At 54.9% G+C, this 20,020-nt stretch overlaps 1 protein-coding gene across 1 annotated transcript; it reads left to right on the forward strand.

The window, feature by feature from the left end:
- Positions 1 to 5,076: 5,076 nt before the first annotated feature.
- On the forward strand, positions 5,077 to 10,775 carry LOC144488607 (neural cell adhesion molecule L1-like). Its single transcript, XM_078206668.1, has 3 exons — positions 5,077 to 5,254; positions 6,568 to 6,640; positions 9,472 to 10,775. Exons 1-3 carry the CDS (start codon positions 5,077 to 5,079, stop codon positions 9,710 to 9,712), a joined length of 492 nt encoding a protein of 163 aa, XP_078062794.1. The 3' UTR covers positions 9,713 to 10,775.
- The last annotated feature ends 9,245 nt before the right edge of the window (positions 10,776 to 20,020 follow it).

The raw sequence follows: 20,020 nt of genomic DNA on the forward strand, positions 1-20,020 counted from the left end.
CTACACTGTCCCCATCAAACACTCCCAGGACAGGTACAGCACGGGGTTAGATACAGAGTAAAGTTCCCTCTACACTGTCCTCATCAAACACTCCCAGGACAGGCACAGCACGGGGTTAGATGCAGAGTAAAGCTCCCTCTACACTGCCCCCGTCAAACACTCCCAGGACAGGTACAGCCCGGGGTTAGATACAGAGTAAAGCTCCCTCTACACTGTCCCCCATCAAACACACCCAGGACAGGTACAGCACGGGGTTAGATACAGAGTAAAGCTCCCTCTAAACTGTTCCCCCATCAAACACTCCCAGGACAGGGACAGGTACATTATCTCAAAGGGATTGGAGTATAAGAACAGAGAAGTCTTGCTAAAACTATACAAGGCACTGGTTAGACTCCCCCCGGAATACTGGGAACAGTTTGGATCCCTTTATCTAAGGAAGGATATCCCGGCATTGGAGGCAGTCCAGAGAAGGTTCACTTGGTCGATCCCGGGTAGGGAGGGATTTTCTCATGAGGAGAGGTTGAGTAGGTTGGGCCTGAACTCATTGGAGTTTAGAAGAATGAGGGGCGACCTTATTGAGACATATCGGATTCTCAGGGGGGGATTGACAGGATGGATGCTGAGAGGGTGTTTCCCCTTGTGGGAGAGTCTGGGACCAGGGTGAATAATCTCAGAGTGAGGGGGGTCACCCATTGGAGACAGAGATGGGGAGGAATTTCTTCTCTGGGAGGGGAGTGAGTGTGTGGAATTCTTTCCCGCAGAGGCCTGTGGAGGCCGGGTTGTCCAGTATGTTCAAGGCTGAGACAGACAGATTTTTCATCAGGAAGGGAATCGAGGGTTACGGGGATAAGGCGGGAAAGTGGAGTTGAGGATTATCACATCAATGAATGGGTGCAGCAGACGCGATGGGCCGAATGGCCTCCTTCTGTTCCTCCGTGTTCTGCTCTTTGAGCTTGCTGTGTGTCAGCGCTCCCTGATATCCCCCCCGTGTGTCTCAGGGTCAGATACTGTTGGACAGACAGCTGTGAGGCACGATTCCAGATGTTTCTCTGCGCTGTGAGCTGCGGTGAGAATGGAGGTTGCTGGGTGGCCGGGGAGAGATCAGGAGGAATCCAGAACGGGAATCTGATTAGTTCTCCCACTCCGGAGTATTCCACACCCAGAATCTGACAGGATCTTCCTCTGACATCCCCCCACACTGACTCCGAAATGGGACCTGGGTAAACTGTGGTCACATCCAGGGAATTCTATCCCTACTGGACAGGAACATGGATACATCCAGGGAATTCTGCCCCTACTGGACAGGAACATGGATACATCCAGGGAATTCTATCCCTACTGGACAGGAACATGGATACATCCAGGGAATTCTGCCCCTATTGGACAGGAACATGGATACATCCAGGGAATTCTGCCCCTATTGGACAGGAACATGGATACATCCAGGGAATTCTGCCCCTATTGGACAGGAACATGGATACATCCAGGGAATTCTGCCCCTATTGGACAGGAACATGGATACATCCAGGGAATTCTGCCCCTATTGGACAGGAACATGGATACATCCAGGGAATTCTATCCCGACTGGACAGGAACATGGATACATCCAGGGAATTCTGCCCCTATTGGACAGGAACATGGATACATCCAGGGAATTCTGCCCCTACTGGACAGGAACATGGATACATCCAGGGAATTCTGCCCCTACTGGACAGGAACATGGATACATCCAGGGAATTCTGCCCCTACTGGACAGGAACATGGATACATCCAGGGAATTCTGCCCCTATTGGACAGGAACATGGATACATCCAGGGAATTCTGCCCCTACTGGACAGGAACATGGATACATCCAGGGAATTCTGCCCCTACTGGACAGGAACATGGATACATCCAGGGAATTCTGCCCCTACTGGACAGGAACATGGATACATCCAGGGAATTCTGCCCCTATTGGACAGGAACATGGATACATCCAGGGAATTCTGCCCCTACTGGACAGGAACATGGATACATCCAGGGAATTCTGCCCCTATTGGACAGGAACATGGATACATCCAGGGAATTCTGCCCCTATTGGACTGGAAGAGGGTCACATCCAAGGAATTCTGTGCCTGCTGGACAGGCGAATAATGTTATCCAGTGAATTCCATGATCGGATAGGGAGACAGATGGTATTCAAGGAACAGAAGGAATATTAAATACGCCCCAATGAGGGTGAACGTGATTGAGTTTTTCGAGGAAGTGACGAAGATGATTGATGAGGGTTGGGCAGTGGATGTTGTCTACATGGACTTCAGTAGGGCCTTTGACAAGGTCCCTCATGGCAGACTGGTGCAGAAGGTGAAGTCGCATGGGATCAGAGATGAGCTGACAAGGTGGGTACAAAACTGGCCCGGTCAAAGAACAGTAAGAGTTTTAACAACACCAGGTTAAAGTCCAGCAGGTTTATTTGGTAGCAAATGCCATTAGCTTTCGGAGCACTGCTCCTTCGTCAGATGGAGTGGAAATCTGCTCTCAAACAGAGCATACAGAGACACAAAATCAAGTTGCAGAATACTGATTAGAATGCAAATCTCGACAGCCAACCAGCTCTTAAAGATACAGACAATGTGAGTCACCACACAGGGCCTTCAACCAATGCTATACACCAGATACATCGATGACAGGTTCTTCCTTTGGACTCATGGTGAACAATCACTGAAACAACTCTATGATGACATCAACAAGTTCCATCCCACCATCAGGCTCACCATGGACTGCTCTCCGGAATCGGTTGCATTCTGGAACACACGCATCTCCATTAAGGACGGTCGCCTCAGCACCTCACTGTACCGCAAGCCCACGGATAACCTCACGATGCTCCACTTCTCCAGCTTCCACCCTAAACACGTTAAAGAAGCCATCCCCTACGGACAAGCCCTCCGAATACACAGGATCTGCTCGGATGAGGAGGATCGCAACAGACATCTCCAGACGCTGAAAGATGCCCTCATAAAAACAGGATATGGCGCTTGACTCATCGATCAACAGTTCCAACGTGCCACAGCGAAAAACCGCACCGACCTCCTCAGAAGACAAACACGGGACACGGTGGACAGAGTACCCTTCGTCGTCCAGTACTTCCCCGGAGCGGAGAAGCTACGGCATCTCCTCCGGAGCCTTCAACATGTCATCGATGAAGACGAACATCTCGCCAAGGCCATCTCCACACCCCCACTTCTTGCCTTCAAACAACCGCACAACCTCAAACAGACCATTGTCCGCAGGAAACTACCCAGCCTTCAGGAGAACAGTGACCACGACACCACACAACCCTGCCACAGCAACCTCTGCAAGACGTGCCGGATCATCGACACGGATGCCATCATCTCACGTGAGAACACCATCCACCAGGTACATGGTACCTACTCTTGCAACTCGGCCAACGTTGTCTCCCTGATACGCTGCAGGAAAGGGTGTCCCGAGGCATGGTACATTGGGGAAACCATGCAGACGCTACGACAACGGATGAATGAACACCGCTCGACAATCACCAGGCAAGACTGTTCTCTTCCTGTGGGGGAACACTTCAGCGGTCACGGGCATTCGGCCTCTGATATTCGGGTAAGCGTTCTCCAAGGCGGCCTTCACGACACACGACAGCGCAGAGTCGCTGAGCAGAAACTGATAGCCAAGTTCCGCACACATGAGGACGGCCTAAACCGGGATCTTGGGTTCATGTCACACTATCAGTAACCCCCACAGCTTGCCTCCTGGTCTTGCAGAATCTCACTGGCTGTCCTGTCTGGAGACAATACACATCTCTTTAACCTGTGCTTAATGCTCCCTCCACTCACATTGTCTGTATCTTTAAGACCTGGTTGGCTGTAGAGATTCGCATTCTAATCAGTATTCTGTAACTTGATTTTGTGTCTCTGTGCCCTGTTTGAGAGCAGATTTCCACTCCATCTGACGAAGGAGCAGCGCTCCGAAAGCTAATGGCATTTGCTACCAAATAAACTTGTTGGACTTTAACCTGGTGTTGTTAAAATTCTTACTGTGTTTGCCCCAGTCCAACGCCGGCATCTCCACATCATGGCTACCATCGACACCGGTCAAAGAAGACAGAGGGTAGCAGTGGAAGGGTGCGTTTCTGAATGGATGGCTGTGACAAGTGGTGTTCCTCAGGGATCAGTGCTGGGACCTTTGCTGTTTGTAATATAAATGATTTGGAGGAAAATGTAACTGGTTTGATTAGTAAGTTTGCGGATGATACAAAGGTTGGTGGATTTGCGGATAGCGATGAGGACCGTCAGAGGATACAGCAGGATATAGATCAGTTGGAGACTTGGGCGGAGAGATGGCAGATGGAGTTTAATCCGGACAAATGTGAGGTAATGCATTTTGGAAGGTCTAATGCAGATAGGAAATATACAGTAAATGGCAGAACCCTTCAGAGTATTGACAGGCAAAGGGATCTGGATGTACAGGTACACAGGTCACTGAAAGTGGCAATGCAGGTGGAGAAGGTAGTCAAGAAGGCATACGGCATGCTTGCCTTCATCGGCCAGGGCATTGAGTTTAAAAATTGGCAAGTCATGCTGTAGCTTTATAGAACCTTTGTTCGGCCGCACTTGGAATATAGTGTTCAATTCTGGTCACCACACTACCAGAAGGATGTGGAGGCTTTGGAGAGGGTACAGAAAAGATTTACCAGGATGTTGCCTGGTATGGAGGGCATTAGCTATGAGGAGAGGTTGGAGAAACTTGGTTTGTTCTCACTGGAATGACGGAGGTTGAGGGGAGACCTGGTAGAAGTCTACAAGATTATGAGGGGCATGGACAGAGTGGATAGTCAGAAGCTTTTTCCCAGGGTGGAAGAGTCAATTACTAGGGGGGCATAGGTTTAAGGTGCGAGGGGCAAGGTTTAAAGGAGATGTACGAGGCAGATTTTTTACACAGAGAGTGGTGGGTGGAGTGAGGGACGCTGGAGATGACTCTGAAGGGATTTTCACCGGCCAGATTAATGGACATGACTGCTTCCTGAGTGTTTGTCTGTGTGGGCCTTCGCGCTGGGTCAGGATGACATTCTGAATGTGGTTCCTTTCTTCCCGGTTGCCCCTTTGCTGCCACGGACAAGCCTTCACAGAGATCAACAATGGCATTGCCACCCAGGGCTGGTTCATCGGATTAATCAGTGCCATCGTCCTCCTCATCCTCATCCTCCTCATTGTCTGCTTCATCAAGAGGAACAAAGGAGGCAAGTACTCAGGTAGGAAGCTGGACGGGGACCCAGAGGCCCCCACTGCCCCCCCGCTCCTCTATCCGGGCTCCCACTGCCCCCCCGCTCCTCCGTCCGGGCTCCCACTGCCCCCCCCGCTCCTCTATCCGGGCTCCCACTGCCCCCCCGCTCCTCTATCCGTGCTCCCACTGCCCCCCCCGCTCCTCCGTCCGGGCTCCTACTGCCCTCCCGCTCCTCCATCCGTGCCCCCACTGCCTTCCCGCTCCTCTATCCATGCTCCCACTGCCCCCCCCCCCCGCTCCTCCGTCCGGGCTCCTACTGCCCTCCCGCTCCTCCATCCGTGCCCCCACTGCCTTCCCGCTCCTCTATCCATGCTCCCACTGCCCCCCCCGCTCCTCCGTCCGGGCTCCTACTGCCCTCCCGCTCCTCAGTCCAGGCTCCCACTGCCCCCCCCGCTCCTCCGTCTGGGCTCCCACTGCCCCCCCGCTCCTCCGTCTGGGCTCCCACTGCCCCCCCCGCTCCTCCGTCTGGGCTCCCACTGCCCCCCGCTCCTCCTGCCATTCCTCCTCTGCCCTCCGCCCGCTCTCTCTCTCTCTGCCCTCCCGCCCGCTCTCTCTCTCTCTCTCTGCCCTCCCGCCCGCTCTCTCTCTCTCTCTCTGCCCTCCTGCTCTCTCTCTGCCCTTCCGCTCTCTCTCTCTCTCTCTGCCCTCCCACTCTCTCTCTCTGCCCTCCTCCCATTCTCTCTCTCTCTCTGCCCTCCTCCCATTCTCTCTCTCTCTGTGCCCTCCCACTCTCTCTCTCTGCCCTCCCTCTCTCTCTCTCTGCCCTCCCGCTCTCTCTCTCTCTGCCCTCCCGCTCTCTCTCTCTCTGCCCTCCTCCCATTCTCTCTCTCTCTCTACCCTCCCGCTCTCTCTCTCTCTCTGTGCCCTCCCACTCTCTCTCTCTGCCCTCCCGCTCTCTCTCTCTCTCTGTGCCCTCCCGCTCTCTCTCTCTCTCTGCCCTCCCGCTCTCTCTCTCTCTCTCTGCCCTTCCGCTCTCTCTCTCTCTGCCCTCCCGCTCTCTCTCTCTGCCCTCCTCCCATTCTCTCTCTCTCTCTACCCTCCCGCTCTCTCTCTCTCTGTGCCCTCCCACTCTCTCTCTCTGCCCCCCCACTCTCTCTCTCTCTCTACCCTCCCACTCTCTCTCTCTGCCCCCCCACTCTCTCTCTCTCTCTGCCCTCCCGCTCTCTCTCTCTGCCCCTTGCCCTGCTCTCTCTATCCTCTCCTGCCCTAACGATTGGCGATGTGCTGTGTTATTCTCCACCCGTGTGTATTTGTGTTAATTTAATGATTTCCTGTCCGCAGTGAAGGATAAGGAGGATGCGCATGTGGATTCAGAAGCCAGGCCCATGAAGGATGAAACTTTCGGGGAATACAGGTAACAATGTCAAAAGCTAAAGCCCCAGCCCTGCCCGCTACCACACCCGAGCCTTTCAATGGAGATCATCTGGAGCCAGAGAACAGAAACACAACTAGCACAATGCTGGAGCGCTGCACTGTGGGAGGGTCAGTGCTGAGGCAGCGCCGCACTGTGGGAGGGTCAGTGCTGAGGGAGCGTCGCACTGTGTGAGGGTCAGTGCTGAGGGAGCGCCGCACTGTGTGAGGGTCAGTGCTGAGGGAGCGCCGCACTGTGGGAGGGCCAGTGCTGAGGGAGCACCGCACTGTGGGAGGGTCAGTGCTGAGGGAGCGCCGCACTGTGGGAGGGTCAGTGGTGAGGGAGCGCCGCACTGTGGGAGGGTCAGTGCTGAGGGAGCGCCGCACTGTGGGAGGGTCAGTGCTGAGGGAGCGCCGCACTGTGGGAGGGTCAGTGCTGAGGGAGCGCCGCACTGTGGGAGGGTCAGTGCTGAGGGAACGCCGCACTGTGGGAGGGTCAGTGCTGTGGGAGGGTCAGTGCTGAGGGAGCGCCGTACTGTGGGAGGGCCTGTACTGAGGGAGCGCCGCACTGTGGGAGGGTCAGTGCTGAGGGAGCGTTGCACTGTGGGAGGGCCAGTGCTGAGGGAGCGCCGCACTGTGGGAGGGTCAGTGCTGAGGGAGCGCCGCACTGTGGGAGGGTCAGTGCTGAGGGAGCGCCGCACTGTGGGAGGGTCAGTGCTGAGGGAGCGCCGCACTGTGGGAGGGTCAGGGCTGAGGGAGCGCCGCACTGTGAGAGGGTCAGTGCTGAGGGAGCGCCGCACTGTGGGAGGCTCAGTGCTGAGGGAGCGCTGCACTGTGGGAGGGTCAGTGCTGAGGGAGCGCCGCACTGTGGGAGGGCCTGTACTGAGGGAGCGCTGTACTGTGGGAGGGTCAGTGCTGAGGGAGCGCCGCACTGTGGGAGGGTCAGTGCTGAGGGAGCGCCGCACTGTGGGAGGGTCAGTGCTGAGGGAGCGCCACACTGTGGGAGGGTCAGTGGTGAGGGTCAGTGGTGAGGGAGCGCCGCACTGTGGGAGGGTCAGTGCTGAGGGAGCGCCGCACTGTGGGAAGGTCAGTGCTGAGGGAGCGTCGCACTGTGGGAGGCTCAGTGCTGGGGGAGCGCCGCACTGTGGGAGGGTCAGTGCTGAGGGAGCGGCGCACTGTGGGAGGATCAGTGCTGGGGGAGCGCCGCACTGTGGGAGGGTCAGTGCTGAGGGAGCGCCGCACTGTGGGAGGGTCAGTGCTGAGGGAGCGCCGCACTGTGGGAAGGTCAGTGCTGAGGGAGCTTCGCACTGTGGGAGGGTCAGTGCTGAGGGAGCGCCGCACTGTGGGAGGGTCAGTGCTGAGGGAGCTTCGCACTGTGGGAGGGTCAGTGCTGAGGGAGCGCCGCACTGTGGGAGGGTCAGTGGTGAGGGAGTGCTGCACTGTGGGAGGGTCAGTGCTGAGGGAGTGCCGCACTGTGGGAGGGTCAGTGCTGAGGGAGCGCCGCACTGTGGGAGGGTCAGTGCTGAGGGAGCGCCGCACTGTGGGAGGGTCAGTGCTGAGGGAGCGCCGCACTGTGGGAGGGTCAGTGCTGAGGGAGTGCCGCACTGTGGGAGGGTCAGTGCTGAGGGAGCGCCGCAATGTCAGAGGGTCAGTGCTGAGGGAGCTTCGCACTGTGGGAGGGTCAGTGCTGAGGGAGCGCCGCACTGTGGGAGGGTCAGTGCTGAGGGAGCGCCGCAATGTCAGAGGGTCAGTGGTGAGGGAGCGCCGCACTGTGGGAGGGTCAGTGCTGAGGGAGCGCCGCAATGTCAGAGGGTCAGTACATGTTACTGTTTCTCTCTCTTTTCTTTCTCATGCCTGCCTCCTGTGTGTAGGTCGCTGGAGAGGTAAGATAATGTCTCTGTTAATTTGTGGTCACCTGCACTCTCTCTGGTATTAGTGTTCATTTTTACTCTGTGTTGCACAGAGTTGCTTGAGATGTTGCAATAACAAGCCACTTCCTGTGTGTTCGAATCTGAGGGTGTGTGTGTGTGTGTGTGAGAGAGTGTGTTTGAGTCTCACACACTGGCAGTGGGTGTTGCCTCCTGTTCCTGTGTAACAGATTTGAGAGAGAGGGGCTGAATGGCCTCCTCCTGTTCCTGTGTAACAGGCTGGAGAGAGAGAGGGGCTGAATGGCCTCCTCCTGTTCCTGTGTAACAGGCTCGAGAGAGAGAGAGGGGTTGAATGGCCTCCTCCTGTTCCTGTGTAACAGGCTTGGGAGAGAGGGGCTGAATGGCCTCCTCCTGTTCCTGTGTAACAGACTCGAGAGAGAGGGGCTGAATGGCCTCCTCCTGTTCCTGTGTAACAGGCTGGAGAGAGAGAGGGGCTGAATAGCCTCCCCCTGTTCCTGTGTAACAGATTCGAGAGAGAGCGGCTGAATGGCCTCCTCCTGTTCCTGTGTAACAGGCTCGAGAGAGAGAGGGGCTGAAAATCCTCCTCCTGTTCCTGTGTAACAGGCTCGAGAGAGAGGGGCTGAATGGCCTCCTCCTGTTCCTGTGTAACAGGCTGGAGAGAGAGAGGGGCTGAATGGCCTCCTGCTGTTCCTGTGTAACACACTGGAGAGAGAGGGGCTGAATGGCCTCCTCCTGTTCCTGTGTAACAGGCCTGGGGAGGGATGTGGGGATGATTTGGGGACTGGGGGGAGGGTGTGTGAGGTGGCGGGGGGTTCGGGGGAGTTGGAGAGGGGGGGTTCGGGGGAGTTGGAGAGGGGGGGTGGGGGGGCTGTCGAACCTGCTCCTGTCACTAACACTGCCCACCTTTCCCCCCCCTCTCCCCCCCCCCCCCTCTCCCCCAACGCAGCGACAATGACCAAGAGGAGAAGCCCTTCGAGGGGAGCCAGCCCTCCCTGGAGCAGAAAATCAAGCCCCTGGGGAGTGATGACAGTCTGGTGGAGTACGGGGGCAGCGTGGACGTCCAGTTCAATGAAGATGGCTCCTTCATCGGGCAGTACAGCGGCAGCAAGGAGGCCCAGGCGGCCGGAGGCCCCGACGGGAGCTCGGGCGGCAACTCCCCCATCAACCGAGACATCACGCTGGATTAGCCAGCCGGGCCCTGCTCTAGGGGGGGCCTGTGGGACTGCGCACCGAGCCACTGCATTCCACGCACTGCGCCAATCTCTCCGGGTGCTACCTATAAATATGTACTTGCCAAATTTTCTTTTGTACTCCCCGTTCCCTGCCCTCCCTCTCCCGCCCCTCGCCTCCTGTCACAGAGGGAGAGGCGGCCAGGGAAGACTGAGAATGCGGCCTGACAAGTGCCCTGGACGGTCACCATACCAGGCCCACAACCACTTCGCCAGGCTCCCGGATCCAACACTGCCTTGGCGTCACCAGGGCCCAATCTCCAGCCCGATGTCCAGCTCCTGCATGAGGTGTCATCACTCCATTTAAAAGGCACAGGATCAGCCCCGCCCGCTACTCCCTCCGATACACGGCAAAACCACCCTCCCAATGCACAGATAGCACCCCTACAGTGCAGAGGGAGCTTTACTCTGTCTCTAACCCCGTGCTGTACCTGTCCTGGGAGTGTTTGATGGGGACAGTGTAGAGGGAGCTTTACTCTGTATCTAACCCCGTGCTGTACCTGTCCTGGGAGTGTTTGATGGGGGACAGTGCAGAGGGAGCTTTACTCTGTCTCTAACCCCGTGCTGTACCTGTCCTGGGAGTGTTTGATGGGGACAGTGCAGAGGGAGCTTTACTCTGTCTCTAACCCCGTGCTGTACCTGTCCTGGGAGTGTTTGATGGGGACAGTGTAGAGGGAGCTTTACTCTGTATCTAACCCCGAGCTGTACCTGTCCTGGGAGTGTTTGATGGGGGACAGTGTAGAGGGAGCTTTACTCTGTATCTAACCCCGTGCTGTACCTGTCCTGGGAGTGTTTGATGGGGGACAGTGTAGAGGGAACATTACTCTGTCTCTAACCCCGTGCTGTCCCTGTCCTGGGAGTGTTTGATGGGGACAGTGTAGAGGGAGCTTTACTCTGTATCTAACCCCGTGCTGTACCTGTCCTGGGAGTGTTTCATGGGGGACAGTGCAGAGGGAGCTTTACTCTGTATCTAACCCCGTGCTGTACCTGTCCTGGGAGTGTTTGATGGGGACAGTGTAGAGGGAGCTTTACTCTGTATCTAACCCCGTGCTGTACCTGTCCTGGGAGTGTTTGATGGGGACAGTGTAGAGGGAGCTTTACTCTGTATCTAACCCCGTGCTGTACCTGTCCTGGGAGTGTTTGATGGGGACAGTGTAGAGGGAGCTTTACTCTGTATCTAACCCCGTGCTGTACCTGTCCTGGGAGTGTTTCATGGGGGACAGTGCAGAGGGAGCTTTACTCTGTATCTAACCCCGTGCTGTACCTGTCCTGGGAGTGTTTGATGGGGACAGTGTAGAGGGAGCTTTACTCTGTATCTAACCCCGTGCTGTACCTGTCCTGGGAGTGTTTGATGGGGACAGTGTAGAGGGAGCTTTACTCTGTATCTAACCCCGTGCTGTACCTGTCCTGGGAGTGTTTCATGGGGGACAGTGCAGAGGGAGCTTTACTCTGTATCTAACCCCGTGCTGTACCTGTCCTGGGAGTGTTTGATGGGGGACAGTGTAGAGGGAGCTTTACTCTGTATCTAACCCCGTGCTGTACCTGTCTGGGAGTGTTTGATGGGGGACATTGTAGGGGGAGCTTTACTCTGTATCTAACCCCGTGCTGTTCCTGTCCTGGGAGCGTTTGATGGGGACAGTGTAGAGGGAGCTTTACTCTGTATCTAACCCCGTGCTGTACCTGCCCTGGGAGTGTTTGATGGGGACAGTGCAGAGGGAGCTTTACTCTGTATCTAACCCCGTGCTGTACCTGTCCTGGGAGTGTTTGATGGGGGACAGTGTAGAGGGAGCTTTACTCTGTATCTAACCCCGTGCTGTACCTGTCCTGGGAGTGTTTGATGGGGATGTTGTAGAGGGGGCTGGGGATGGGGGGGCTGTGTGTGTTGGACCTGGTGCCTTGGGAAAGGCTGCATTCTGTTGGCTCCCTGAGCTGGCTGGGAATTGCATGTATCAGGAATCTGTGTCTCTCTGCAGCCTGTGTCCCTGGCACTGTTGTACATATCGATCACACTGATGTCTGATATCTCTGTTGTTGCTGACTGTTTCTGTGGAGCTCTGATCCAATGTACAGTTCAAAGTGTAAATACTCTGTGCATTTACCCCTGCTGTTTGTTACCCTCCTGCCTTAGGAACTCTGTACTGTGGATAGTCTTAGTCTAGACCTTGTGTCCCCGTTTAATAAGTGTTAGCAACAAGCCTCCGACAGTATCCCTCGAAAGCAGCGCACCATGTACCCAGGGGCTGGGCCCGAGAGAAACCCGACCTTAAATTCTGATCCTGAAACTCCGACACAGACAGGCTGTCGGGAAGTGGCGTCTGACCCCCGTGTCGCACGCCTGCCCTTGAGAGCAACCTCCCTTCGACTCTCGACTCAGTCGTCACATCCAGTGTGGGGGAATCGCGGACCCCCCCGTCCCGTCACCGTGTGGGGGAATCACAGACCCCCGTCACCGTGTGGGGGAATCACAGACCCCCGTCCCGTCACCGTGCGGGGGAATCACAGACCCCCGTCACCGTGTGGGGGAATCGCGGAACCCCCCCGTCACCGTGTGGGGGAATCACAGACCCCCGTCCCGTCACCGTGCGGGGGAATCACAGACCCTCGTCACCGTGTGGGGGAATCACAGACCCCCGTCCCGTCACCGTGCGGGGGAATCACAGACCCCCCCGTCCTGTCACCGTGCGGGGGAATCACAGACCCCCGTCCTGTCACCGTGTGGGGGAATCACAGACCCCCGTCACCGTGTGGGGGAATCGCGGAACCCCCCCGTCACCGTGTGGGGGAATCGCGGAACCCCCCCGTCCCGTCACCGTGCGGGGGAATCACAGACCCCCGTCCCGTCACCGTGTGGGGGAATCACAGACCCCCGTCACCATGTGGGGGAATCACAGACCCCCGTCCCGTCACCGTGTGGGGGAATCTGCAAGGAATAATCATTAAGACAACATATATTGGAAGGAATAATTATTAGGACAAGTAGGAGATAATAATTAACATAGAAGAGATAATCACTACCTAAGAAGCTCTCATATATCATCACATATCTCATTAAGCATACACTTGTACCCTTTTAAGTGAACAATACCGTACCAGGCCAGTACACATGGATACTCACATAAATGAACATGAAGGCTAAAAGAAGTCAAGTAAACACACAGAAGCTGAAAGTAATTTCCTAAATAAACTTAAGAAAGTCAGACAAACACACATCTTTAAAAAAAAGACTTGGCATAGCAGGATGCCCCACAATGGTTGAACAAACAACAACCTTGGCTGATTCGACAATAAACCAGATAAGAAGGCAAGATGTAACCACAATGAGATCACAGCACATTCATTAGTGACCAATCAGAAAGAAGGCAGATAACGTAGGTCTAGTAAACCATGGTGGCTAACGAAAAATGGCCTTGGGGTCTGCGAAAATAGCCTTGACTGTAAGATAAGAATGATGAGGTATGAAGCTAAAATGTGTATAAAAATGACTGTCAGTGCGCTGGTTCTTTGGATTCATTCGGAAATCCCGGCTTTGTTGACTTATATTAGAAAATAAAGCCTTGCTGCCTGGAAGATCATGACTCTATTCTGATTGACGAACTCTTCTTGCCGTCCACGGGGAACCACGGCAGATCACAGACCCCCGTCCCGTCACCGTGTGGGGGAATCACAGACCCCCGTCCCGTCACCGTGTGGGGGAATCACAGACCCCCGTCCCGTCACCGTGTGGGGGAATCACAGACCCCCCCGTCACCGTGTGGGGGAATCACAGACCCCCGTCCCGTCACAGTGTGGGGGAATCACGGACCCCCGTCCCGTCACCGTGTGGGGGAATCACGGACCCCCGTCCCATCACCGTGCGGGGGAATCACAGACCCCCGTCCCGTCACCGTGCGGGGGAATCACAGACCCCCCCGTCCCGTCACCGTGTGGGGGAATCACAGACCCCCGTCACCGTGTGGGGGAATCACAGACCCCCGTCCCATCACCGTGTGGGGGAATCACAGACCCCCGTCACCATGTGGGGGAATCACAGACCCCCGTCCCATCACCGTGTGGGGGAATCACGGACCCCCGTCCCGTTACCGTGTGGGGGAATCACAGACCCCCGTCCCGTCACCGTGTGGGGGAATCACAGACCCCCGTCACCGTGTGGGGGAATCACAGACCCCCGTCACCGTGTGGGGGAATCACAAACCCCCGTCCCATCACCGTGTGGGGGAATCACAGACCCCCGTCCCATCACCGTGTGGGGGAATCACAGACCCCCGTCACCGTGTGGGGGAATCACAGACCCCCGTCACCGTGTGGGGGAATCACAAACCCCCGTCCCATCACCGTGTGGGGGAATCACAGACCCCCGTCCCGTCACCGTGTGGGGGAATCACGGACCCCCGTCCCGCCACCGTGTGGGGGAATCACGGACCCCCGTCCCGCCACCGTGTGGGGGAATCACGGACCCCCGTCCCGCCACCGTGAGGGGGAATCACGGACCCCCGTCCCGTCACCGTGTGGGGGAATCACGGACCCCCGTCCCGCCACCGTGTGGGGGAATCACAGACCCCCGTCCCGCCACCGTGTGGGGGAATCACAGACCCCCCCCGTCCCGTCACAGTGTGGAGGAATCACAGACCCCCATCCCGTCACCGTGTGGGGGAATCACAGACCCCCGTCCCGCCACCGTGTGGGGGAATCACGGACCCCCGTCCCGCCACCGTGAGGGGGAATCACGGACCCCCGTCCCGTCACCGTGTGGGGGAATCACGGACCCCCGTCCCGCCACCGTGAGGGGGAATCATGGACCCCCGTCCCGTCACCGTGAGGGGGAATCACGGACCCCCGTCCCGTCACAGTGTGGGAGAATCACAGACCCTCGTCCTGTCACCATGTGGCGGGGTTGAAGGGGTTTCACACAGGGTTAGACAGAAAGGCAGCCCCCGCCACCCCTCCCCCCCTGCCTCTGTTCACCCTGTGGTGTTCTTGTGACCCTCCCCCTGGGGTCAGGCACTGTTTGGGATCGAGATCTGGGTGGAGCAGCCTCGGGGCAAGAGGCGAGTGAGTTTTGGTCAGTCAGAGACAGGGAAGGTTTTGCCTGACATCTTGTGAAGATTATTGGTGACTATTCCCGCTGGGGGGGGGGGTCTTCCCAGCTGGTTCTACCCAGTCTGGTAAATGCATGGAGAAGCTGTGTACCAACCTGTACCTTAAATATTCCTTTGATTTCTGATGCCTTTTTGTCCCCCCTCATTGTAAACTGGTTTACTAACAGTGTAAATTCCTGCAACGATAGATAATATATGTGGTCACAATTAAACTGAAAGCTCGCTCACCCTCTCTCTCTTGATTATTTCTTCTCTGATTCATTCTCTTTCTCTCTCCCTTTCGAAACGGGGTGCTGGGTTTCACTCTGTCCGAATACAAAGGGCCTGATCACATCACGGAGGGAACGGCAATCGTCATCATCGACTGAGCTTTGCTGCAGAAACAGCCATACATTCCATTGAGCCTGACAAGACTGTCGCCGGTCAGTGTCGATCACTATGAGGCACATACCGGGGATGGCTGAGTGAAGGCTCGGTCAGAGAGAAAGGATTTAGGATAGGATCTTCAAGGAAGCGGTGGGAGGGGGGAAGCCGAGAGAGTTAAGGGGGGAATTCCAGAGCTTAGGGCCCTTCCTTGGCTGCTGAAGGCATGGCCGCCAATGGTGGAACGATGGGAATCGGGGGATGCTTGAGAGGCTGGATTAGAAGAAGTGCAGAGATCTCGAAGGATTGCAGGAAGTAGCAGAGATAGGGAGGGGGTGTAGGGGCTGGAGGAGGTTACAGAAACAGGGAGGGGTGTAGGGGCTGGAGGAGGTTACAGAGATAGTGAGGGACGTCGGGGTTGGAGGAGGTTATAGAGATAGAGAGAGGCTGGAGGAGGTTACAGAGATAGGGAGGGTGAGTAGAACCTGGAGGAGGTTACAGAGATAGGGAGGGGGTGTAGGGGTGGAGGAGGTTACAGAGATAGGGAGGCATTTCGGGGCTGGAGGAAGTTACAGATAAGGAGGGGTGAAGGGGCTGGAGGAGGTTACAGAGATAGGGAGGGGTGTAGGGGCTGGAGGGGGTTACAGAGATAGGGAGGGGGTGTAGGGGCTGGAGGAGGTTACAGAGATAGGGAGGGGTGTAGGGGCTGGAGGAGGTTACAGAGATAGGGAGGGGTGTAGGGGCTGGAGGGGGTTACAGAGATAGGGAGGGGGTGGTGGAGGTTAGAGAGATAGGGAGGCATTTAGTGGCTGGAGGAGGTTACAGAGATAGGGAGGGGTGTAGTGGCTGGAGGAAGTTACAGAGATAGGGAGGGGATGTAGGGGATGGAGGAGGTTACAGAGATAGGGAGGGTGTCGGGGCTGGCGGAGGTTACAGAGATAGGGAGGGGGTGTCGGGGCTGGAGGAGGTTACAGAGATAGGGAGGGGTGTAGGGGCTGGAGGAGGTTACAGAGATAGGGAGGGGTGTTGGGGCTGGAGGAGATTACAGAGAGAGGGGGGGTGTAGGGGCTGGGGGAGGTTACAGAGATAGGGAGGGGGTGTAGGGGCTGGAGGAGGTTACAGAGAGAGGGAGGGGGTGTAGGGGCTGGCGGAGGTTACAGAGATAGGGAGGTGTGTCAGGGCTGGAGGTGGTTACAGAGATAGGGAGGGGTGTAGGGGCTGGAGGAGCTTACAGAGACAGGGAAGGGTGTAGGGGCTGGAGGAGGTTACAGTGATAGGGTGGGGGTAAAGGGGCTGGAGGAGGCAACAGAGATAGGCAGGGTGTGTAGGGATTTGGAGTAGGTTACAGAGATAGCGTTGTCGGATTTGGAGGTTACAGAGATTAGCAGGGGTGTAGGGGCTGGAGGAGGGTACAGAAATAAGGAGGGGTGTATTGGCTGAAGGATTTTACAGAGATCGGGAGGGGTGTAGGGGGTTGGAGGAGGTTACAGAGATAGGGAGGGGTGTAGGGGCTGGAGTAGGTTACAGAGATAGGGAGGGGGTGTAGGGGGCTGGAGTAGGTTACAGAGATAGGGAGGGGTGTAGGGGCTGGCGGAGGTTACAGAGATAGGGAGGGGGTGTAGGGGCTGGAGTGGTTACAGAGATAGGGAGGGGGTGTAGGGGGCTGGAGTAGGTTACAGAGATAGGGAGGGGTGTAGGGGCTGGCGGAGGTTACAGAGATAGGGAGGAGGTGTAGGGGGCTGGAGTAGGTTACAGAGATAGGGAGGGGTGTAGGGGCTGGCGGAGGTTACAGAGATAGGGAGGGGGTGTAGGGGCTGGAGGAGGCTGAAGATGTGGTTTAATTTTGCCGGACCTGTCACGTGTCAGATGGTAGGAAAGCCACGGCAATGATAAAACCAGCGCCTTTGATACCAATTCCTGCATTTGAAGAACCTTTTACACCAATTATAATTAATTGTGTAGGTCCCCTCCTGACAGCCAAAAATGGGATCCACTATTTGCGAACCGTAACAGATGTGTCAGCCAGGTTTCCAGAGGGAATTCCTGGACGGAATGTGAAGGCAAAAAACGTTGTGGAAGAGTTGCTTGCTTTTTGTACATTATCTCTGTAACATTCTCCAGCCCCGACACCCCACCCTATCTCTGTAACCTCCTCCTTCCTTCCTTACATTTCTGAACCGTTGTCCATGTGCTTCTGGTGCCAATTCGTAAGCATTCAAAACAACCTTCTGTACTTCTTCATACATTCCTGATCCCTCCGCTGATCGCGCTACAAGCACCCCTGCCAAACAACTTGATCTGAATTAGCATTACCCACACCTCCTCTGGCCAGTTCATCTGTGCAACCAGTTTCTCAAAGGAGATGAAAAAGGCTTCTGCATCTTCTTCATCAAATTTTGGTAATGTTTTGGACATATTTGTATATATCCTGACCAGGCGGTTGGCTACACTGAGTTTACTCACTAGCACTTCCATCTTGCATTTTTACTTCTGTCATTTGAAGTTTTTTGCTTCAAGTTTCAACTTCATCTTTTCCAACTTGAACAATCTTTAACAGAAACATAGAAAATAGGAGCAGGAGGAGGCCATTCGGCCCTGCTCCACCATTCACTACGATATGGCTGATCGTCCAACTCAATAGCCTAATCCTGCTTTCCCCCCATAACCTTTGATCCCATTCGCCCCAAGTGCTATATCCAGCCGCCTCTTGAATACATTCAATGTTTTGGCATCAACGACTTCCTGTGGTAATGAATTCCACAGGCTCACCACTCTCTGGGTGAAGAAATGTCTCCACACCTCCGTCCTAAATGGTCTACCCTGAATCCTCAGACTGTGACCCCTGGTCCTGGACTCCCCCCACCATCGGGAACATCCTCCCTGCATCTACCCTGTCTAGTCCTGTTAGAATTTTATAAGTCTCGTTGAGATCCCCCCTCATTCGTCTGAACTCCAGCCAAAACTATCCTAACCTCGTCAATTGACTCGGGTCAGTCTAATTCATTGACTCTGTCTGCACTTCCCGCTGCCTTGGCAAAGCAGCCGGCATAATCAAGGATCCCACGTATCCCGGACATTCTCTCTTCCACCTTCTTCCGTCAGGAAAAAGATGCAAAAGTCTGAGGTCACGCACCAACCGACTCAAGAACAGTTTCTTCCCTGCTGCTGTCAGACTTTTGAATGGACTTACCTTGTATTAAGTTGATCTTTCTCTGCACCCTAGCTATGACTGTAGCACTACATTGTGCACTCTCTCCTTTCCTTCTCTATGAACGGTATGCTTTCTCTGTACAGCACGCAAGAAACAATACTTTTCACTGTATCCCAATACATGTGACAATAATAAATCAAATCCCCCATGGTCAGCTTATGATGAAAGTGAGGAGGTGTGGGATAGAGGGAAAGTTGGCCGATTGGATAGGTAACTGGCTCTCTGGTCGAAGACAGAGGGTGGTGGTGGATGGAAAATTTTCGGATTGGAGGCAGGTTGCTAGCGGTGTGCCGCAGGGATCAGTGCTTGGTCCTCTGCTCTTTGTGATTTTTATTAATGACTTAGAGGAGGGGGCTGAAGGGTGGATCAGTAAATTTGCTGATGACACCAAGATTGGTGGAGTAGTGGATGAGGTGGAGGGCTGTTGTAGGCTGCAAAGAGACATAGATAGGATGCAAAGCTGGGCTGAAAAATGGCAAATGGAGTTTAACCCTGATAAATGTGAGGTGATTCATTTTGGTAGGACAAATTTAAATGTGGATTACAGGGTCAAAGGTAGGGTTCTGAAGACTGTGGAGGAACAGAGAGATCTTGGGGTCCATATCCACAGATCTCTAAAGGTTGCGACTCAAGTGGATAGAGCTGTGAAGAAGGCCTATAGTGTGTTAGCTTTTATTAACAGGGGGTTGGAGTTTAAGAGCCGTGGGGTTATGCTGCAACTGTACAGGACCTTGGTGAGACCACATTTGGAATATTGTGTGCCGTTCTGGTCACCTCACTATAAGAAGGATGTGGAAGCGCTGGAAAGAGTGCAGAGGAGATTTACCAGGATGCTGCCTGGTTTGGAGGGTAGGTCTTATGAGGAAAGGTTGAGGGAACTAGGGCTGTTCTCTCTGGAGCGGAGGAGGCTGAGGGGAGACTTAATAGAGGTTTCTAAAATGATGAAGGGGATAGATAGAGTGAACGTTCAAAGACTCGGGTGGATGGAGCTATCACAAGGGGGCATAACTATAGGGTTCGTGGTGGGAGATATAGGAAGGATATCAGAGGTAGGTTCTTTACGCAGAGAGTGGTTGGGGTGTGGAATGGACTGCCTGCAGTGATAGTGGAGTCAGACACTTTAGGAACATTTAAGCGGTTATTGGATAGGCACATGGAGCACACCAGGATGATAGGGAGTGGGATAGCTTGATCTTGGTTTCAGATAAAGCTCGGCACAACATTGTGGGCCGAAGGGCCTGTTCTGTGCTGTATTGTTCTATGTTCTAAATCAAACCTAGTCAATCTCTCCTCATACATACTTTCCCTTTCTTTATCTTCTGCTAGGGCCTTCTCTCTTTCCTCTCTTTTTCCTTTTCTCTTTCCTCTCTCTCTTTTTCCTTCTCTCTTTCCTCTCTTTTCCTGACTCCAGCCTTTTAAGTTCACTTTCTCACCTCAATTGCCTCAGTTGCGATGTAATCTTCTTCTAACTCCACCGCACTTGACAGTTTCTCTGATATACCTAAATGCTTGGCTAACTCTGTTACAACTTCAGCTTTCTGTTATCCCCGGTTAAACCCAATTTTAGCCTGTTTGCCAATTCCACGAGTGTCACAA

This window comes from Mustelus asterias, unplaced genomic scaffold, assembly GCF_964213995.1.
Source record: "Mustelus asterias unplaced genomic scaffold, sMusAst1.hap1.1 HAP1_SCAFFOLD_1706, whole genome shotgun sequence".
NCBI classification, from domain to species: Eukaryota; Metazoa; Chordata; class Chondrichthyes; order Carcharhiniformes; family Triakidae; genus Mustelus; species Mustelus asterias.